Source organism: Oncorhynchus keta, chromosome 3 (genome assembly GCF_023373465.1).
Source record: "Oncorhynchus keta strain PuntledgeMale-10-30-2019 chromosome 3, Oket_V2, whole genome shotgun sequence".
NCBI lineage: Eukaryota > Metazoa > Chordata > Actinopteri > Salmoniformes > Salmonidae > Oncorhynchus > Oncorhynchus keta.
The window spans coordinates 21,694,184-21,716,645 of NC_068423.1; the positions used below are offsets into that span (position 1 = coordinate 21,694,184).

The 22,462-nt window shown below is 44.7% G+C and overlaps 2 protein-coding genes across 13 annotated transcripts in view; both read right to left on the minus strand.

The window, feature by feature from the left end:
- Window positions 1-76: 76 nt before the first annotated feature.
- Window positions 77-10,791, minus strand: tdrkh (tudor and KH domain containing). 5 transcript variants are annotated; one of them, XM_035760676.2, is made up of 15 exons: window positions 10,651-10,767; window positions 9,613-9,655; window positions 8,188-8,345; window positions 8,014-8,105; window positions 7,675-7,891; window positions 6,153-6,289; window positions 5,952-6,065; window positions 5,567-5,759; window positions 5,211-5,377; window positions 4,777-4,952; window positions 4,437-4,653; window positions 4,057-4,167; window positions 3,912-3,966; window positions 858-935; window positions 77-670 (listed from the first exon to the last, which is right to left on the minus strand). In XM_035760676.2, exons 1-14 carry the CDS (start codon window positions 10,712-10,714, stop codon window positions 880-882), a joined length of 1,800 nt encoding a protein of 599 aa, XP_035616569.1. In that variant the 5' UTR covers window positions 10,715-10,767; the 3' UTR covers window positions 77-670; window positions 858-879. The 5 variants fall into 5 exon arrangements, with proteins under 5 accessions (XP_035616569.1, XP_052349000.1, XP_052348999.1 ...); XM_052493040.1 differs by lacking the exon at window positions 77-670 and adding an exon at window positions 1,180-2,352 and having other exon boundaries at window positions 854-935; XM_052493039.1 differs by lacking the exon at window positions 77-670 and adding an exon at window positions 1,180-2,358 and having other exon boundaries at window positions 854-935.
- Window positions 10,792-15,609: 4,818 nt separating this feature from the next.
- The window catches only part of LOC118374302 (transmembrane protein 94-like), a 55,630-nt gene continuing 48,777 nt past the window's right edge, over window positions 15,610-22,462 (minus strand). For 2 of the 8 annotated variants that reach the window (XM_035760681.2, XM_035760680.2), the window contains 4 exons: window positions 21,884-22,142; window positions 21,396-21,489; window positions 21,079-21,249; window positions 15,610-20,890 (listed from right to left, as the gene is read on the minus strand). In XM_035760681.2, coding sequence (XP_035616574.1) covers window positions 20,818-20,890; window positions 21,079-21,249; window positions 21,396-21,489; window positions 21,884-22,142 — 597 coding nt within the window. In that variant the 3' untranslated portion in view covers window positions 15,610-20,817. The remainder of the gene's footprint in view (window positions 20,891-21,078; window positions 21,250-21,395; window positions 21,490-21,883; window positions 22,143-22,462) is intronic. The other 6 variants (XR_008089645.1, XR_008089651.1, XR_008089644.1 and 3 more) reach the window with 6 other exon arrangements.

The following is a 22,462-nucleotide window of genomic DNA, read 5'->3' on the forward strand; positions in this document are numbered from 1 at the left end:
TAAAAGGCATTTGTAGAGTGGAACAGACGAGGCACAGCTATACTTTGAAATCAAATCAGAAAAGCATTCTGACATATTTAAGTGTAATATCTTTATTTTCACAACATAAAACTAACGCACAATAGTACAGAGGCTTACATTTTAATTTACAGATTGTGGCTGTTAGAACAAAATCAATCACCTAATATAGGGCTCAGATGACTCCTATCACAGTGCTTTATCTTAAACAATACTGGCATTCAACTTCTTTTTCCTCCGTCTCTTCTCAGCAACTTAAACAATAAACACATAGCAGCACAAAGCATAACTGTATGATAGGCATAAAGGAATAACCCAAAACAACCCGTATCGGGGAAAGACCACAGTTCAATGAAACTGGCTGGGAGAACTGCTGTACAGTCTGCAGATGCTAACCATTCCTGCAGATCAGTAGTGATCAGATCGGTTCAGGCCACATGGTAAGTGGCTAAATTTGCCCGCTGAAGTTTTGAAAAAAAATCATCCAATTGTTTCAGATAAAACCAAAAATGCCAAGGACAAATGGTTAATTTGGGATTCAGCATGAGTCAAGTAAGGCTTCATGAAGAGGACGAGGGGGTTGGTGGTGTGGGGGTGAGGGAAGGTGTCCACTTCATAACATGGAGTTGATGCAGAGAGTGGATGGTCAGTGCTGAAAGAAAGCGAAGGTGAGAGGAAAAAAATTTAACATGCCAATTTTAGTACAACACATCCCACTACACACGTCCAATAAAAATACATATTATCAAAAAGTCAATCCTTTGAATTTGTATCCATTCATCATTAAATTACATAAAAGTGCATATTTAACAAAAACCATGGAAGAGTATATACGGAACTTGACAAGTCTGGTCTTTGGTCTCAGACGAACTCGTCCTCTAGAACATCATCAACGCTTCCTGAGATTGAGGCCACTTCTGAAACAAGAATATAAAAACACACATTAGGTAAACTAATAAATAAGCATCGTCATTCTGGTTTCACATTTAATTCACCACCACATCTCAGTGAATTGTCCAGACAGTGTTCCACACGACCCCTGATGAACGACAGGAAGTGCCTTGGTGATTCAGAGTGACGCAGGCCCAAAGACACACAATAGCCATGTGACAAAGCAACCCTAGTTGTGAAAAGTAGAGTCCCTCTGAAATTCAGCTTTACCTCGGTTTGGGATAGACTCCTTCATAGGTCATAATTCCTGAGGGCTCGCTTTCCTGTCATTTGCTTCAGTGCAATTGGGCTCTTTGTTGAGTTGCTCTGAGGTTTGCAGACCACTCCTCTGATGCGGTGGCCGCTCTGCAATACCCAATCTTCCACTCTCCATCCCAACCTCCTCTGGTGAATGAAATCCTGCTGAAGGTTTGTTCCTGTGTTCAGATCCTGCCTCTTTCCCAAGTGGACTGTTCACTTCCTCCATCTCGTGTTCGTCCAGTCGGTTTCTCTGTTCCTCAGTCTTCTCATCCATTCCAGCTTGGCTTTCCAGGGCATTCATGTCCATTGCCTCCTCAGAGAGGTGGAACGGTAATCTTGTTGCTTTCCTCTTCCTCTGTGGGTTGCCACCATCAACATTAGGGCAGGACACAGCCTGACCCTTCTCCCAAGCAGGCGCCACTGACCCCATATAGATAATATCACTCCCACTGCTACTGAAACTACTGCTGCTGCCAACTACAACCACACTAGGACTTTCAGTGCTCTCTTCACCACCCCCATGCCTGCCCTCTTCCAGCCACAAGTGCCTCTGTGTGGGGAAGGTAGGAGTGGAACCGATGTCGATGGCCCCCTCACTGTTCTGCTCCTCGTCCACTTCCTCCTCCAGACGGTCACCTCCAGTCGACCACCAAGTTGAGTTTCCCCCAGTTGTCTCCACTTCTCCGGAAGACGAGGTTACGCCACATTCCTCATCCCCGTCATAACTGGAGCCCTCCAGGAAGACGTTGTCACTCAGCATGACCGAACCCAACACAGAGGTCACGACCTCCAGAGGCGACGAGGAAGTAGACGAAGAGGTACAGGAGGACAGAGGAAGTGTGTGTGTGAGTTGCAGCTGGGGCACTGAGAAGCTGTAGAGGTTGGTGGTTCGGTTGAGTGTGTGACAGCGCTCGTCCGGGACCTGGTGGTCTGGGGAGAGGGGGTGTTCAGAGGGGCTGGGGGACTCCAGGATGTGGGAAACCAGGTCCACCAGGGCTTGCTGGGCCGGGGTGGAGTGGGTCAGCCCAAAGCCAAACCCAGAGGGGCTGTCATCAACATCAGCCCGCTGTAGTTCCAGAGGGCTCAGAGAGCCTGAGAATGACGGTGTGGCCAGCTTTAACACCCACTCCTCATTCTGATGGCCTGTAACTTAAGACATGTGTCGCCAAAAGGAGTTGGTCACACTGCGAAAAGAGAAAACACCTGGGGACAACGATTTTATTTTCTAGGGCCGTGTATAGGGCTGTGGCGGTCACGAAATTGCATCAGCCGGTGATTGTCAAGATTGTTAATTACCTTGTTATTTGCTTGACAAACATTTAGCATCTCATGGCTTCCACACATCCTCCAACCCACTTTAAAAACTAATAAATCCATGTAATATAGCCTACACCTTCATTATTGATTTTAGACATGTCTAAAGAAACATAATGAAGAAAATGTAGTCTATTGCAGAAGAACAGAATAACACTGAGTTGTCCTGATGTTAGGTCCTTATGTTAGGTCCTGATGTGGCTATGCCAAATGGCTGTGGGCTACACTAGTTCATTTACCAGACAAGATTTGCTTAGAATTCCGTGGAATTATTTTATAGTATGAAGAATACAATTAAACAAAGCTGAATAAAATATAAATATTAGCTGCAAATTGAGGGGTTGCATATGTTGCCATTCTGTGTTGAGCGGTTAACAAAGAAATAGATTTTCCTATACGCTTAATTTAGAGTTAATGTAACTTCATACAAACATTGTAAGGTTGCATGAGACTAATGATTTGAAGAAAGTCAATTGAAAGGCATGAGCTCTGCTTTGTTTTTTTTGCGCAGGCTGTACACACTCCAATAGTCTCTCATTCACAATTTGATAAGCACTTGCAATGCCTCAAATTTCCTGGCGGAATCCCCCTTTGTGGCTGGAATGTACCTAAAAATATGTATTTTGCGGCCGGGAGTGACCTTCTCCCTAGCGTTTCACACGGCTCTCAGTTATGTGAAAATGACTTGTGTCATGCACAAAGTAGATGTCCTAACCGACTTGCCAAAACTACAGTTAGTTAACAGGAAATTTGTGGACTGGTCTAAAAACGAGTTAATGACTCCAACCTTAAGAGTACGTAAACTACCGACTTCAACTATATCTACGCACTTAAAAAGCAAATGGACACTTTCCCCGTGGATCATTTTCATGCCTGCCAGGTAGGCTATGCTCCAATTTTAAAGAGAAGCAATGTGCTTAACATTAGGACATTTGAGAAATAGAAAGTAGGTCTAGTCTGTAGAAAGCTGATGGGATCCTCCTCTTTCTATTAGCAGCCATCACTGTTTCTCCCTCAATTGCATAGCCTATAGATAGACCTGTTGAGCAACAAGTGTTCGATTAGATTTGCAAATATATTTGCATTGATGTCAGTGATTAGAGGGACAATGGAGCGCTGAGTACCATGCACTTAGTAGCCTACCAAACTTGCTAATGACCAGCAGCAGCATCAGAGCTTAGAGAAGCCTAATTACATGTGGAATTTGACTGCCTTCATGACTCGCAACCGCCAAATACAGTCACCGCAACAGCCCGTGTCACGTTCAACAAAGCGAATAAATGCATTGAAAAGGAACACGAGTTATTTCACTCGCTCAGGTAGAACATAATCCATTTAAATGTGTTTGTTGATTTCCCTACTGAATGGAACCCTCAGTATATACCCACCTGATAAGCTGATGCAGGACAGGCTTAGCTCCGACGTGGCTCCAGTCACATCATCCTAAAAGGAACACAGTTAAGTCATATAGTTCTGTACTTGGAAATCTTCATCTCTAATTGATGGTCCCTCCCCTCTGCCTGGTGTTCTTACCAGCATCCTCTGTAGTGTTCCAGGGTCGTCCCTGTCGCCACCCCCGTTCCCATTATCCTGGCTAGGTACAGCATGGCCCAGACTCACCATCTCCTCTCCTAGATCTACAGCCTGACAGAGAGACCACCAGACCAGGAAGTTAAAATATTGACAATCATAGGGGGAAGAAAAAAGTATGACAGGGCTATAAGAGCCTGAGGGGGGAGAGGAAGTGAGACAGGGCTATAAGAGCCTGAGGGGGGAGAGGAAGTGTGACAGGGCTATAAGAGCCTGAGGGGGGAGAGGAAGTGTGACAGGGCTATAAGAGCCTGAGGGGGAGAGGAAGTGTGAGTGAATGAGTGATAGTTTACAGCCATTTTCCATCCTAGTCCAGTACGGACCTTGCCCTCGGTGTTGTCGTAGAGCTGTACACTTGGCCAAGAGGAGACCTCAGAGTGGGTGTAGCTGCACAGTTTGGCCAGCAGGGGTCTCCACTCGGCAACATACGTCAGGCGCTCAAAGTCGTCCAGGGCTTGGTCGCTCCACACCTCACCTGCAGGGTTGACTCCAGCTAGGCTGCACTCGATGGCCTGGAATGGTAGGCTGAGAAAGTCACTTCTAGAAGGGGCATGAGAGAAGACAAAACATTAGCCAAAGAGCCACTAGAGAAAGCATTCATCTATGATTTATTAATACAATGAGGAATGCTGGACTATCGTCCAGCTCTTTCTGACCCCTCACCTCATACTCCGCAGACTCTCCCTGGGTAGTTCTCCATTGTCTCCGAAGTCAACATAGTAGAGGTCCACCAGGCCAGAGCCCATCACCCCCAGGACCCTCGCCCTGTTCCAGGTGCCGTAGTCCCGGTACGGAGCTGCCACGATGTCCCCCACCACGATGGTCTCCACTCGCTGCTCCTGGAGGAGTAACACAAGTCTCAACACAACAGACAATCCTATAGAAAGTGTAAAAAACATCTCTGCAATGTAGAATGGTGTTTAGAGCAGACTATTTCAATGTTTTTCTGTAGGTGGAATCTAGACAGTTGTGTTCATTAAGGCAGGCAACGGAAAACAAATGTGCAAATGTCTTAATGGACAAGACAACAATAGTCCCTTCCTGTTTCAGTCCGTTTTCACCTGTTTGGTGTCTAAAGAACACAAGCAATGACTGACCTGCAGGGTGCCGTTGCTGTAGAAGCGGCTCATCTCGGCAGTAAGTTTGTCCAGCTGGAGGGAGCGGACCCCCAGGATCTGGATCCAGAAGTGGTGGGGGTTCTCTGACGCCGATACATACACCTCCAGGTGCTCATCTGGCTGGAAGCTCAGGTCTGGGCTGGGAACTGGATGAGAGAAAATATCATCATACACACCATTACATAGTCTGTGCTGCAGAGAATAGGAAATCTCCTTTCGTAGTCAATGATTAAGGAAATTAGCCGTCAATGGGAGAGCACCTGTATCCATCTCAGTATAGTACAGCCAACTTCAAAACGGATACTACTATCCAAAATCAGAAGATCAAAACTTACTTTCAAATTTAGAAACATCTGATAGGGAGTCAGGCGACAGAAGATGGTCCTCCTCTAGTGCCTCTGTAGCCAGCTGTACGGTCTCTCCTCTATCCTGGGCAAGGTCTCTCACTGCGGTCTGGACACCGTTAGCATGGACCAGCCCCCCTTCCTCCATCCAGAGAGACCGTGGAGCCTCCTCCAGCTTCAGTTCCTGTGTGGGTTTGATCTCAGTGACCTCTGTAGCAACAGAGTAGAGTCCATACAGCCAGATGCTCTAATACACCCCTATATAGGTTAACCATTAGAGGAAAGTGTTAGAGCATCAGGGCGTATGGGTCACTACATGACTACTATAGCAGGACTTCTGCACTCCAGAAAAGTGACGCGTTGGACCTTTGTTTACCTCAGACCTTTGACCCTGGAGCTCAAAGGGTCTTCGTTTCTGGCGCAGGGCCGAGGACTGGGTAATCCTCCTCCTTACAGCCTCATCCTCAAATACCTTCTCTAGGATGAGCTCCTATAAGAATAATTAACATGACATTGTTTAAGTGTTAGGTACATAGCTGGTTATAACACTGCAGAACGTAAACATTCTTGCCCTTACCTTGGCCCGTCTGACCTCCAGTCTCGTCCCTGTGACAGACACCATGCCCTTCTCTAGGCCCCGCCCCCTCTCCCTGGGACATAGGACTCTTGCTCCGGTTGTCCTGGTGATGAGCTTCAGAGACTCCCCTCCACGACCTGAAGCACACAGTAATAGAAATCGTATGAATGATTGAATTATATCTATGAAACCGTGAGAACTGGAACAAGTCTTTTAACCTGTTGGGGCTAGGGGGGGGGGGGCACAAGGAGTTCCCTGAAGGGAACACACCCTCCCATTTAGCTGATAAAAATATTCTTTAGAAATATTTAACTTTAAACACATTAACAAGTCCAATACAACAAGTTAATCTACCCATCGTGTCCGATTTTTTAAATGTTTTACAGCGAAAACACATATTCATGTTATATGACCACCAAATTCAACACACAGAGCGATATTTCAGTCACAAAAGCATAAATATAGATAATCAAAGGTTAGTTATTCATTTTATCTCCATCAGATGACACTCATAGGACATCATGTTATACATGTATTGTGTGTTTTGTTCGATAACGTGCATATGTATATATAAAAAACTCAGTTTACATTGGCGCGTTACGTGCAGAAATGTTTTGATTCCAAAACATCCAGTGATTTTGCAGAAATACTCACAATAAACATTTATAAAAGATGCAAGTGTCATACAGAAAATTAAAGATGAATGTATTTTCTATGCAACTGCTGTCAGATTTTTAAAAATAATAATTAAAAAAAACTTTACAGAAAAGAATCTGAGAACGGCGCTCAGAACCCAAAGAAATAGCCGCCATTTTGGCATCAACAGAAGCGGGAAAAAAACTATAAATATTCAAACAACAAATTACTGATTTGTTCCATAAAGCCCATAATTTAGCCACTTGTTGTTAGCTTGTTCAGCCCAGCATTCAACCCTTAAAAAGCACAAGCAATTCCTCCAGACAAACTCAAAAAGTTCCGTTACAGGTCGTAGAAAGTCAAATGTATGCAATCCATATTTAGGATGGTTTTAAACATTAATCACTGAAGAAACGCATTGGAACGCAAGTACACTGGTGACCGCGCACAACGAGACCGAGGCTTTCTACCAGACCACCCACCAAAAGAGCTATTATGAGCCCCTCCTTCATAGGAGAATCATACAATCAGAATCTAGACAGTGACATCTTGTGGAAGCCCTAGGAAGTGCATGCTCACCCATTTCTAACATGGACATCCCATGGCACTGTTTTCTATATTGCGTTCTCACTTCCTGTTTGGATTTCTTCTCAGGTTTTTGTCTGCCATATGATTCTGTTTTACACAGACATAATTCAAACAGTTTTAGAAACTTCAGAGTGTTTTCTATCCACCAGTAATAATACTATGCATATATTCCCATCTGGGAGAGAGTAGGAGGCCGTTTACTCCGGGCACACCTTTCATCCAGAAGTGAAAATACTGCCCCCTAGCCTCAACCTAGACACGGCAGTTTCTTTACAGACATGTTGAACACCCTCTTTACCTATGATGCGTCCGAAGGCAGTCTGGGGTACCTCCATCACGTCAGTGGTGGTCTCACAGTCTGCAGCCAGGTTTTCCAGGGAACACCTGGCCAGCAGCACCTGCTGAGGTGAGCCCTGCAGCAGGAAACACACAGAATTCTGGGAACTTTGTTCCCCCTCGCCTACCTGCGAAGACTCAGAGAGCACCCTCACGTGGGCACCGGACTTCTGCATCACCTGGATGGAGGGAGAAAGAGAGAGGGACAGGTGAGAAGAGACCCTCCACACCATCACACAGAGCCTGACAACATGATGAAATAGTAAGACAACCGGGCCAGGCGGGCTGGTAGGTCACTGACCAGGTCCAGGAAGGAGGCTTGGTACTTGGTAATAGTCCTGTAAACCTCCAGAGGTACTGACATCCTGGCCTCCTCGGTGTTAGCCAGCGGAGCTATAAAATAAAACGAAGACACCACTCCATAACCCATAGTGTAAAAGATGGTTATCGAGTACCAACGAGATGCGAGACTCACAGCTGGTGCTTTTGATTTGCCGGTAGACTATGTATCCCACCGTCGCTCCTACAGACAGCCCCGCTGCCAGAGCCACAACTTTACCAGAGCTCAGGGTGCTCTTAGGGCCCTCCCGCACTGCCTCCATCACACGCCGCGTGCCCAGGGAGAGACTCCACCTACACAAAGCATGTTATGTTAGACACCACTTAGACAATTAGAACACGTCATAATTCAGATTACGTAGACAGACATCAGATTCCACCTGAAAAGCACGTGTTTAATGGCCTCCTGACAGTGGCACCCATTCCCACACGACACATTTGCTGTTGGAAACTGCACATCCTGAAAGCTCCATAGAAGCCATGCAGTGAAAATGTGAGCGTACAAACCAGTTGGCTAAATGATACTCAGTATCATAAATAAAAGAGTTATTCCCTCTTGCTTTGGAATAACACCATTTCCCTCAACATCTATACCGTGGAGATAGGAACATGAAGCAATCGCCCCACTAGTCTGATGTAGGCTACTGCATTCCTTCAGATCAAACCAACATACACAATAGTAACCTGTGTGATTAGCCACTGAGCACGAACACACACAAAGCACGGTTCAGTCATAGGGCAGAGAGTATACTGCCTCTTGCCTCAGCCCAGAGTGGCGGCTGCAGACAGAACCCAGACGTGCTGTTAGCTGTGCAACAAACACCACAGTTGGGCCCAGCTCAACTCCTGCCATTAGAAGTAGACCACATGAGGCCCGAAACACTATACAGATAAATACGTCCATCTTTCTAATCTTCGTAACTGGTCCAAGTCCATTTATGTTAATGCGTTTGCTGCTTGTGCTGAAATAGGACCAGACTGGAAAGGAGACTATAGTGTAGAACTGAAAGGATTAGACTGGGTTTTGGGGCATACGTAACCCAACAGTGTGCAGTACACGGCCCACTCAGGCCTGAGGCAGCTATAGCGGTCACACCATGCAGACTGAGGCGTGTGTGTCGTCTCACTGTGACAGGATGGCCCGCGGGCTGTAGTTCAGAAACACCTGGGACTGAGAGACCCCCAGGTTCCCCACGTCCATCTTGGCAACCCAAACAATGTCACTCCTCTAGAATTTGGGCTCTTTTGAGTTCACCAACCAGGAGAATTGACAGACAGGTAAGAGAGGTTATCAGCGAGTGGCTCATTTTACAGCAAAAATGAAGTATCTGGCACCATCTAGAGACTGTAGATACCTGCTTGCAACTGTGGAAAGGACTAAGTTTGATCATACACTCATGCTGAGCTGGACTATTGTTGGGAATTTGGCTGAATGTCAGTGACCCTGCTGCATGCAGGAAGCTAGCTTGCCCAATAAAAAAAAAGACTGATGGTAATTGGTATATAGTCAAACAAAGCACTTACAAGCCAGAATGTTGAATACAATTACATTTGTACTTACTCTACTGGCTCTCTGCAGGGTTGGTCCTTCAGCTGGTGGAAATCTGAGACAATAGCCACAGGAAAGCATTATCTACCCAGCATTTTAGAGCGCCAGTACTGATGTTGAAATGTCTTTCACCTGACATGGGCAATACCATGCAAAACACCTGCAAGACATAGTTCAGTATGCATGCCTCACCTGCATGTACATCTAAATTGTGCACGTGCTTGAAGATGTTTGCTCATGACCCGATTACCACACAGAGACCCGCATATTGAAGTGGGTCCAACCTCACGGACAATCGGCAGAGTACGTTCAAATATAAATTGTATTCAGACTTAAAACTAAACATACCTTGTCTAAGTAAAAATGTGCGTGACTATGCTGTACAGGCAATTGAAAGCATCGCCACAATCGGGACTAGGTACCGCTGCAGCAATTAATCCGTAGTACTCAAAATGTACTGCGTCGTGTAAAACATTTAGCCCCGGAGACCATAAACAGATGCTAGCGTAGAGAACCTGGTTTTCAACGAGGACGTTCAAAATAAGCAAACGTTTTTTTAAATTTCCTTTGAGCCATGTGCTCACGTTACATGCGGATGCAAATTATTATTTCCTTTCAGGCGTTAATCATTCATTGCAATGGAAGCCCGTAACGCTACGTTTGGAGTGCCGCACTAGGCTGTGATGCGTTCTGTGTACCACATGCGTTCAATATTTTCAACTCGTGCGTTGCTTTATGGTGCGGTGGTAAACGGAAGTACAGACTCCAACTAGATAAAAGCTATCTCGTTGAAAAGCGAAACACATGTACGGCAAATGAGGACTACACACCCGGCAAAACGCATATGCATCTGATGGACATCGGGCAATGCTCGTTTAGAAAGCAGTGTACCGACACTAGCTAACTCACTCAGAATGAGGTCTCAAGTCATTTGGTGCAAACGGAGTCGCAGTGACATTGTCTAGCAGCATTCGATATGTCAAACATGAGCATCAATGTCAAATACATTCAAAGCAATCAAAACTAGTGTTAGTTATCGTTGACACTTACAAAAACACCTTCTCTCGTCCTTTGACCGCTCTTCAAAAATCTTCCCCGTTCCAACTCGACGCATGGACGTACGTAAGTAATGTTATATCAAGGCAAACTCAATGCTATTTGACTGGTTGGTTAAGATTCCGAATACTCGTGATTTCAGCCAATCACAGCCGAGGTGCTCGGTTGGTCATGCTTTGGGGGAAGAGCTGTGGCCTAAAATAACCAATCAAATGTTCAAATTGTCCTCCAGAAGGTGAATTGATGTTGCAGAAAAAACAGTGAAATAAATATATTGTACATACAGCGCACGCTGTTGCACGTGTACAGTCAGGTCCAAAATTATTGCCACCCTTGATAAAGATGAGCAAAAAACACTGTGTTAAATAACAAATACTGAGCTAAAAACACTTTGTTAAATAACAAATACTGAGCTATATTGTATGCAAAAAGAAGGGGGAATTATATTTTGTTATACTAATGCAATTGCTCAGATAGATTTTGCTTAACAAGTCATATTTATTCTGTAATAGAAAAGTTGCACCCGTTTTCAATACATTTACATTACATTTAAGTCATTTAGCAGACGCTCTTATCCAGAGCGACTTACAAATTGGTGCATTCACCTTATGACATCAGTGGAACAGCCACTTTACAATAGTGCATCTAAATCTTTTAAGGGGGGTGAGAAGGATTACTTTATCCTATCCTAGGTATTCCTTAAAGAGGTGGGGTTTCAGGTGTCTCCGGAAGGTGGTGATTGACTCCGCTGTCCTGGCGTCGTGAGGGAGTTTGTTCCACCATTGGGGGCCAGAGCAGCGAACAGTTTTGACTGGGCTGAGCGGGAACTGTACTTCCTCAGTGGTAGGGAGGCGAGCAGGCCAGAGGTGGATGAACGCAGTGCCCTTGTTTGGGTGTAGGGCCTGATCAGAGCCTGGAGGTACTGAGGTGCCGTTCCCCTCACAGCTCCGTAGGCAAGCACCATGGTCTTGTAGCGGATGCGAGCTTCAACTGGAAGCCAGTGTAGAGAGCGGAGGAGCGGGGTGACGTGAGAGAACTTGGGAAGGTTGAACACCAGACGGGCTGCGGCGTTCTGGATGAGTTGTAGGGGTTTAATGGCACAGGCAGGGAGCCCAGCCAACAGCGAGTTGCAGTAATCCAGACGGGAGATGACAAGTGCCTGGATTAGGACCTGCGCCGCTTCCTGTGTGAGGCAGGGTCGTACTCTGCGGATGTTGTAGAGCATGAACCTACAGGAATGGGCCACCGCCTTGATGTTAGTTGAGAACGACAGGGTGTTGTCCAGGATCCCGCCAAGGTTCTTAGCGCTCTGGGAGGAGGACACAATGGAGTTGTCAACCGTGATGGCGAGATCATGGAATGGGCAGTCCTTCCCGGGAGGAAGAGCAGCTCCGTCTTGCCGAGGTTCAGCTTGAGGTGGTGATCCGTCATCCACACTGATATGTCTGCCAGACATGCAGAGATGCGATTCGCCACCTGGTCATCAGAAGGGGGAAAGGAGAAGATTAATTGTGTGTCGTCTGCATAGCAATGATAGGAGAGACCATGTGAGGTTATGACAGAGCCAAGTGACTTGGTGTATAGCGAGAATAGGAGAGGGCCTAGAACAGAGCCCTGGGGGACACCAGTGGTGAGAGCGCGTGGTGAGGAGACAGATTCTCGCCACGCCACCTGGTAGGAGCGGACTGTCAGGTAGGACGCAATCCAAGCGTGGGCCGCGCCGGAGATGCCCAACTCGGAGAGGGTGGAGAGGAGGATCTGATGGTTCACAGTATCGAAGGCAGCCGATAGGTCTAGAAGGATGAGAGCAGATTAGAGAGAGTTAGCTTTAGCAGTGCGGAGCGCCTCCGTGATACAGAGAAGAGCAGTAGTTGAATGACTAGTCTTGAAACCTGACTGATTTGGATCAAGAAGGTCATTCTGAGAGAGATAGCGGGAGAGCTGGCCAAGGACGGCACGTTCAAGAGTTTTGGAGAGAAAAGAAAGAAGGGATACTGGTCTGTAGATGTTGACATCGGAGGGATCGAGTGTAGGTTTTTTCAGAAGGGGTGCAACTCTCGCTCTCTTGAAGACGGAAGGGACGTAGCCAGCGGTCATGGATGAGTTGATGAGCGAGGTGAGGTAAGGGAGAAGGTCTCCGGAAATGGTCTGGAGAAGAGAGGAGGGGATAGGGTCAAGCGGGCAGGTTGTTGGGCGGCCGGCCGTCACAAGACGCAAGATTTCATCTGGAGAGAGAGGGGAGAAAGAGGTCAGAGCACAGGGTAGGGCAGTGTGAGCAGAACCAGCGGTGTCGTTTGACTTAGCAAACGAGGATCGGATGTCGTCGACCTTCTTTTCAAAATGGTTGACGAAGTCATCTGCAGAGAGGGAGGAGGGGGGGAGGGGGAGGAGGATTCAGGAGGGAGGAGAAGGTGGCAAAGAGCTTCCTAGGGTTAGAGGCAGATGCTTGGAATTTAGAGTGGTAGAAAGTGGCTTTAGCAGCAGAGACAGAGGAGGAAAATGTAGAGAGGAGGGAGTGAAAGGATGCCAGGTCCGCAGGGAGGCGAGTTTTCCTCCATTTCCGCTCGGCTGCCCGGAGCCCTGTTCTCACCTTTCGAGAATAATGCAACTGGGCCTTTTTCCTAAATGTTTTATGAGTTGGAGAACACATTGGGAGGGATCTGAGACCATTCATCCATACATAATCTTTCCAGATCCTTGATATTCTTCATCTGCTCTTCAATTCAAACCACAGATTTTCAATGGGTTTCAAGTCTGGAGACTTTTGATTTTGTGGCCAATTAATTACTGTCTTGCTGGAAGATCCACTTACGGGCAAGTTTCAGCTTCCTGGTAGAGGTAACTGAGGCTAAAATGTCCTGATGCTGGGTAAAGTGCACAAACAAAATCTCTTTCTCTGAGCAATTGTAGTAGTATAAAAAATTAAAAAAAATTAAATGGCATACAATATAGCTCAATACTTGTGTTATTTATTTTACAGTATTTTTTGCTCAAGGTTGACAATTTTTGACCGGACTGTAGGATGATTGTTCAGTGAAGGCTTTTCATTTTCATCCAAGACCTTTAAATCATGAGGTTTCAGTGGCGATTTTAGCATGTAAATCTTGGTGGGGCAAAATAAAAATAAAAAGTGTGATGCATGCCAGCAAAGCCACAACACAACACTAAACAATACACTAAGTGCACTATAACGTTGACAAACGGTGCCCACAAATTGTTAGGGCCTACATAAAGCTGTCCCATCAGCAGAGTCCCAAAAACAGCCCTAACACCTTTCCACTGCTACACCTGGCTATCAGCGGAGCCTTGTCTGGCAGCGAAACAGTTAATTCTGCCTCATTTACTGCCTTTAAAAAAGCATAGATGAAATGGCTGACTTGTTTAAACGAATGTGGCTTCTGCTGACAGTTGAGATGTACAAACTATGGCATAAAGGGATGACAAGCGGATAAGACGCAATCTGTAATTTAGATTAAGACATTAATGAGCGAGCTAGGACAGACATAGCCAATATAACTATTTGTTCAGCACCTTTGAAATGTACAGCTCCAGAATTCAGAACATGGGCCGTTCTTACATTATTCCCCCTGTACACCAAGTCAGAACCATAAGATAAATAAAGGGGTCTGCATATAAGCAGACAATAAAAGCTCTTACAATATTCAACGATTACTTTTCTCAAAAACAGGTAGGTGAAATTAAAAAGTGAAAATAGACCAAATGATTAGGGTGAGGCACATGGGCTACTAACAGCTTACTACACAACATACACGTAGAATGACTTTCTTAGCTATAGTATACATATCTCCCTGGCATATTACATAATGTATGCAGCAGCATACAATACATTTTTGGACTCACCTTGTGGTGCTGTGCTCACCTGAACAGGAAGGTGGCATGGCGGTCCTTCATGGGAAAATTTTGTCAACATACTTTGTCATCAAAGTCTGGCATTCTCTGGATTTATTGTGCTTTCAAATGGGACCTTGAGAAAAAAAAACAAGGTTGAATCATGATGTCAGTTCCCAGTTGCCTTGAACTCACTAAAGTCAGATTTTGCAGTTCCGTGTTAAGTTGTTTTGAGCCTGGCACAAATCATGCTTCATTGACAGCATGGCCAATGTTTATAATTTTAAACTAGAAAAAGAGACCCTTAATCTTAGACTTGGGACCACACAGCCACTCCACTGAATAGCAGGCTAATGATTGCTTTGCAATGCTTGCAGTTAGCTGCTGATTCTTTCCAAACTACTCATTGTTGAATTTGCGATTTCCAACTTGTGTAATTTTTATGTCCAATGGCCGATGAGCACCGATTCGTTTTATCTGCCAGAGTGGCAGCGTAGCCTAGTGGTTAGAGCCTTGGACTAGCAACCGAAAGGTTGCAAGTTCAAATCCCCCAGCTGACAAGGTACAAATCTGTCGTTCTGCTCCTGAACAAGGCAGTTAACCCACTGTTCCTAGGTCATCACTGAAAATAAGAATTTGTTCTTAACCGACTTTAAATAAAAAATCTATTAATCTATTAATTTTTTTCATTATTTATCTTCATGTGACAAGGACTAAGAAGCATTTGCCAGTAGATTGTCGACTTGATTCATGATGACTGCTAGCTAAGATTTTAAAGGTATGATTTTGAAATGAGTCCAATCAGTCCAATCAAAGCTACTGTAGATATAACATGATGTGACATTTTATCTGTGGCCAATTGAGCCTTCTTGGATGGACACTTCTAATGTAACTCTATGGCAGCCCCTTGGCCAAGGGGCTTGAATTTGAACTCTACCTTTAGACTTTAGCAGTGACGTAGTGTCCCCATGAGTGAACACTGAGCCAATCAAGGCACAACGCTCCGTATTTTCTGCTAGCTTGCCCCACCACCACAGAAAGCACTGAGCTGGGCTGAAACACCTGCAGTTTACAGCTGCCCTACTCAAGAACACAAAAACGAGATCATGTTTGTATGCGGCTTTATTAACTCAATATTTTTTTTATACATTGTTTGTAAATTGATGTGACACGTATTAATGCAAAAAAAATAACATTCAAAACAGGCAAGCCCAATATTGTTTTTGCAAAAATGTGGAATCTCTGCCCCACCTTCCCTGAATGACTGAGGTTTACATTTTAGTCATTTAGCAGACGCAGAGCAACTTACAGAAGCAATTGGGGTTAGGTGCCTTGCTTAACGGCACAACAGATTCTTCACCTAGTCTGTGACCTTTTGGTAAATGACCCGTTGTTAACCAAGTTCTGTCTAATCTGTGTACTGTATCAGAGATGAAGAGGCACATCCTGGACTGTACTATGGTACTGTAAAAGCCATAGCTCTGATTTATAGGGTCAGAATAGTAGTCTATCTAGTTTTGAATTAAATAGTTGCTCTCCCATATATTGTTATTCAAAGACATTTTAATAAGTGCTTTCTATAGTCGTTCTCAACATGTCCTTCTCTAAGCCTCAAGCAGCCTGCCTTAATTCTGCACAGAACATCCCTTTTGTACCTCAGAGGCCATTGGATGCTTTTCATTTGTGGAATACACACAGTTAGGTGGAATAAATATTTATTTAAAAATACCATATGACATTACCATATGACATATTTTTGCACAAAAAAAAACTATTATACATCTTTAAAAATATATACATTTATCAATTCACCAAAAAGTCTCACATTTCAAGTCAATTGACATAAGGTTCAGCTTTACGCATTTTAATATGGACAAAGTTCCAGAGCCTTGGTTGTTCCACCAAAACTGTTTACCCACCCCAATCCTGTACCTTCAACACCACCCCAATCCTGTACCTTCAACACTACCCCAATCCACCTACATCCCCTACCTTCAACACCACCCCAATCCACCTACATCCCCTACCTTCAACACCACCCCAATCCTGTACCTTCAACACCAACCCAATCAACCCAAGTCCCCTACCTTCAACACCACCCCAATCCACCTACAGCCTGTACCTTCAACAACACCCCAATCCACCTACAGCCAGTATTGCCTTCACTGATCCAGTCCTTTCAGATCTACACATATCTAGGGGTCAATTTAGAGCTGGGTCGTAGAGTGGTAAGAAGGTGTCTAGGTCGATCTGTGTAGTGAAAAAAAAACACCTGCAGGCCAAGCTCCACTGAGTTCACATTGCATACTCAAACTGAAAACATAAAAAAAAACTGAAACCATATCATGACCAAGACTTGACATCTATAAGGTCTTATTTATGCATACATGTAAGCAATGACATGAGAAATATATATATATATTAGATACACACACAAAACTAGTCAAAAGTTTGGACACTCATTCAAGGGCTTTATTTTTTATTTTTTTACATTGTAAAATAATAGTGAAGACAAACTAATACGGGATCAAGTTATAACCAAAGTGTTAAACCAATCAAAATATATTTTAGATCCTTCAAAGTTGACACCCTTTGTCTTGACAGCTTTGCACACTTAGCATTCTCTCAACCAGCTTCATGAGGTAGTCACCTGGAATGTATTTCAATTAACAGGTGTGCCTTGTTAATTTGTGGAATTTCTTTCCATCTTCATGCTTTTGTGCCAATCAGTTGTGTTGTGACAAGGTAGGGTTGGTATACAGAAGATAACCTTATTTGGTAGAAGACCAAGTCCATATTATGGCAAGAACAGCTCAAATAAGCAAAGAGAAATGACAGTCCATCATTACTGAAAGACATGAAGGTCAGTCAATATGGAAGATTAAGAACTTTGAACGTTTCTTCCAAGTGCAGTCGCAAAAACCATAAAGCGCCATGATGAAACTGGCTCTCATGAGGACGGCCAGAGGAAAAGAAGACCCAGAGTTACCTCTGCTGCAGAGGTTAAGTTCATTAGAGGTAACTGCACCTCAGATTGCAGCCCAAATAAATGCTTCACGGGGGTCAAGTAACAGACATCTCAACATCAATTGTTCAGAGACTGTGTGAATCACGCCTTCATGGTCAAAATGCTGTAAAGAAACCACTACTAATGGACACCGATAAGAAGACTTGCTTGGGCCAAGAAACACGAACAATGCACCGGTGGAAATCTGTCCTTTGGTCTGTGTCCAAAGTTGCGATATTTGGTCTTTGTGAGATGCAGAGTAGGTGAACAGATGACCTTTGCATGTGTGGTTCCCACCGTGAAGCATGGAGGAAAGGGGGATGCCTTCAACTGAAATATGTCTTCCACATTTAATTCAACCCCTCTGAAATCAGAGAGGTGTTGGGGGCTGGCGTCTTCGGTGCCCAGGGAACCGTGGGTACCGAAGTGATTTATTTAGAATTCAAGGCACACTTAACCAGCATGGCTACCACAGCATTCTGCAGCGATACACCATCCCATCTGGTTTGTGCTTAGTGGGACCATAATTTGTTTTTCAACAGGACAATGACCCAACAAACCTTCAGGCTGTGTAAGGGCTATTTTACCAAGGAGAAGAGTGATGGAGTGCTGCATCAGATGACCTGGCCTCCACAATCCCCCAACCTCAACCCCAATTGAGATGGTTAGAAATGAGTTTGCACTGCAGAGTGAAGGAAAAGCAGCCAACAAGTGCTCATTATGTAGGAACTCATTGAAGACTGTTGGAAAAGCATTCCTCATGAAGCTGGTTGAGAGAACACCGAGAGTGTGCAAAGCTTTCAAGGCAAAGGTTGGCTACTTTGAAGAATCTCAAATATAAAACATATTTTGATATGTAACACTTTTTTGGTTACTACATGATTCCATGCGTGTTATTTAATAGGTTTGAAGTTCACTATTATTCTACAATGTAGAACATAGTATAAATAAAGAAACCCCTTGAATGAGTAGATGTGTCCAGTCATATATATGGGAAATACATTTGATGGATTGAAATGTACTTATGTGCAGTGTGTGGATGCATTCTATTGTACAAAAACCAACATCTTCAGTCTGTTTTCCCTTTTAAGATCGCTACGTTGTTCATTCAACAAGGATCTCTAAGTAGTCCAGTGCTTTTACATGATATCTACCTCACACACAGGTCTAGCAGACCATGCACCTACCAACTCTTCTGTGTCACTTAAAGTAAGTACGCACCAACCAAAGGGAGCCTGTGAAGACCACAAGTGTGCGAGGCCCGATCCTGAGGTGTTAATAAAAAATAAAAAAGTAGGCACCATGTTTTTATGCCATCTTGGGCCCTGCTCCGACCCCATGTCAATATAACGTATGAGCACTGTAGCCCACATTCAAAACAGAGAGGGGTAACCAATACCAGAGCACGTGGTGAGAAGTCGAGAGGTGTGGGCGCACCACGCATTATTAAATGTATATAGTTTGACTTGGGCACAGGAGTTTTTTTCTGACCTCGTGGTACAACCGGGGGAAAAACTCCAGACCGAAGTGTATAGGGTGCCATTTGGGAAACAAGGATAAGAAGATCAACACGTCAAGCTGTGAAAATAACATACAACAGCAATGAAAATAGAACAGCTGTGGCTGATCAATCTGTAGCTAGTCATCATTTGTAGAGTTGAAATGGGTCTACTGATATGATCACCCAACACAGACAGGTAGCCTGGCGGGTCTCAGTAATTCTACTTTTAGGCCGGGACTCAATCCCGAAAGCACCATTCAGCGCTTGACATAGGCCATTTGCAATTGAGCATTGTCTACAAGCGTGATCGGATTGAATCGCGGACTAAGTCAGCTTACACATTGTTGTTGTCGAATGCAGAAACAAGCACACGGGCCAGTAAAAAGACAACTGGATGACATGAAGCACCTTCAGAATACCCTGGGATGTTCTAAAACTCTAGAGGCTATTCTAATCTAGAACACCACTGACGAAACCTTATTAGCTTGAGTAGACCACAGTCAGTAGAACTCTGGTGGGAAAAACAGTTTGTACACAAGGATCATTGATGATTAAACAAATCCCTTTCTTACAGTACATGAGTTTCAAAGTGGCAGGTTAGCACATTCTTCAAAATACAATTAACCTAGAAAGATACAAATTCAGTTTTTACTTGTTTATAGTAAATTAAATGAATCTTCATTACTTATTGCATTAGAGCAGGATTGCCCTTGGCTCGGCTCGGGAGTCGGATCGTGTGGTTGAAACAAAGGAAACATTTGTTAGGAAGGAAAATCGAAAGGGATATTCTTGGATCCTGGTTAAGAACATGCCACGTTGATTTCATGGCTAGAAGTCTGGGCTATAAAGAGTAGCCTTGTTAAGAAATCCTTAGTATGGTCAACAGAACCTTTCTGAAACTGCTTCAAGTGAATCCACAGGTTCAGCACTACATTGTGGACTCCAGACTTCACCTTGATGGCAGGCTTTTCAGGTCTATCAATGCCAATTATTTGACAGATTTAGGACCAGGACATTGTCCCAGACCAGAATCTGGGCCATGTTACTAGATACATCTCTCCTATCCTTTCAGCACTGCTTGGGCATTCAGATATACAGCAGCAAGTGGCTGTAATGACACACTACATTCAAGGTGAAGGCTATTGTACTCTACTATGGTATTGGGATTCATGTGAAAGGGGGAGACATGCTGAAGTGTGAAAGTGTGATAATCCCCATGTGAGCCAGTATCAGACCAGTGACTAGGAGAAAATACACCCTTCCCTAAACTCAAGTAGGGGTTACAGTAAAACCTTCCCCATGCGTTAAGAAAAACATTCCACAAGATAATAAATGATTCACATTTCTTAGCTGTCTTTCTTTTAAAAGCAAAAAAGAAAATAACTTTCTTTGGGATTTTCCTCTTTTTTTTAAACATAACAATGATACAATATAATTTAAATCTAAAAAATAAAAAAGATTGGATTTTCGCAGTGTTCGACCACCCATCACATGTAGCGGTTTGGAGGACCTGCTAGGCAAAGTGCTTTCACGGTGAGGTGGGTTGAGTGATCCTGGGTTCAAGTCAATGGGCACTCAATGAGTTTGATTGATTCTGGGTTTAAGGTAGAAGTTCCCCTAAACCACAGATCTAAAGTCAGGTAACCCTTTCTAGAATACTAACAAACAGTGGGATGAGAACCATCTGACCCTGTGTCAGTGGTTAGGGCCAACTTTGACCTCCTCCAGATTCTGGTGCCTCATCTTTCCCCGAGGGCTGATTGGTTCACAGCATGCTTTGCCACGCCCTTCTGTTAATTTTCAATCAGAAGGGAGAGTTCATCCCTAGTTTAGTCTCAAACTGTAGCTTCTGTCTCTTCTGGTAGCGAACCCTCACCCTGCAGACAGAAGGAATGGAAAGGGCAACACATGAGAACCATTTCCCCCCCACATGACATCATCCTCCATCCCACAATCCTCACAGAATCCTCTACTTTCAACCCTTCTGTCTTTTCCGCAATCTTCCTCCCATAATACTCCTCCTCCTCCTCCTCCTCTCACCCATTCCTTCCTTCCTCCATCTTACCGTATCTCGTGTAGTTTGACGGCCTCGTTGAGCAGCACCACCACCAGGCAGGACAGGGAGACCAACAGCCAGGCCAGCATGGGGATGTCCTTCAGGCCAAAGGTCAAAGAAGCCGACCTGTCCTGCCACAGCTTGTAGTCCACCGTGGCCTGTACCATCTGACCCAACAGACTGGAGGTGGGGAGGAAGAGTGAGAGTATCAGATGATGCCAACAAGAAAAACATCTACTGCAGCTGCCCGCTTCATAGTTGTTTGAAACAATTAGGCTACACACACACACACACACACACACACACACACACACACACACACTTACACTACAAGGACAGTGAGGCACCACCAGGTGTTGCTGAAAGGGTTCTTCTTCCACAGAGGCTGGGAGCGATGGACGTAACTTAGCGAGATGACCACTGGAAAAGAGGAAGGGAGGACACTTAAAAACACAGGACTCTCCAGAGGCAGAACAGAAGTCAGAGTCTGCGTCTGAAATGGAAACCTATTCCCTATATAACACACTGGTTAAAAGTAGTGCACTATATAGGGAATAGAGTGCCATAGGGCTCTGGTCTAAAGTAGTGCACTATATAGGGAATAGGGTGCCATAGGGCTCTGGTCTAAAGTAGTGCACTATATAGGGAATAGAGTGCCATAGGGCTCTGGTCTAAAGTAGTGCACTATATAGGGAATAGAGTGCCATAGGGCTCTGGTCTAAAGTAGTGCACTATATAGGGAATATGGTGCCATTTAGGATGCAGCCTGACTTAACAGATGCAGGGGTGAGAGTTCACCGAGAGCTCCTCCTACCGGTGTGCAGGGCCAGGAACCCAGCCATGACCTTCTGAGTGAGCAGCAGGCCGTTGGACAGCTCTCTGAACCAATGGGGAGCGTCCCGAGCCGAACTGACCCTGAGGATATCAGTACAGTTGATGGTGGTGTTATCGGCCAGTGTCAGGTTGTTGGTCCTCAGGCAGACCTCGTGCAGCGTGAAGCCAAAGCCTAGCAGGTAGGCACACACGGTCAGGCCAAACTTCAGCAGGAAACAACCCAGGAAGTAGGTCTGCGTCTGCAGGAAGTACATGTAGGAAAATCAAGATGTTAAAAGGAATGCCATGGTACACGTCATGATTAAGATACACTTTATATACAGAAGTATGTGGACACCACTTCAAATGAGTGGATTTGGTTATTTCAGCTAAAAAAATAATGGAGCACACAGCCATGCAATCTCGACAGACAGAATTTGCAGTGGAATGGCCTTACTGAAGAGCTCAGTGACTTTCAACGTGGCATGGTCATAGGATGCCACTTTTCCAACAAGTCAGTTTGTCACATTTCTGGCCTGCTAGACCTGCCTCATCAACTGTAAGCACTGTTATTGTGAAG

Coding starts and splice junctions, on each gene's coding strand:
- tdrkh (XM_052493039.1), bottom strand. CDS start 10,714: ATGCGTCGAGTTGGAACGGGGAAGATTTTTGAAGAGCGGTCAAAGGAC. Junction 5,378..5,566: donor AGATGTTTCTAAATTTGAAA/GTAAGTTTTGAT, acceptor TCTCTCATCCAG/TTCCCAGCCCAGACCTGAGC. Junction 4,654..4,776: donor GAGAGTCTGCGGAGTATGAG/GTGAGGGGTCAG, acceptor TGCCCCTTCTAG/AAGTGACTTTCTCAGCCTAC.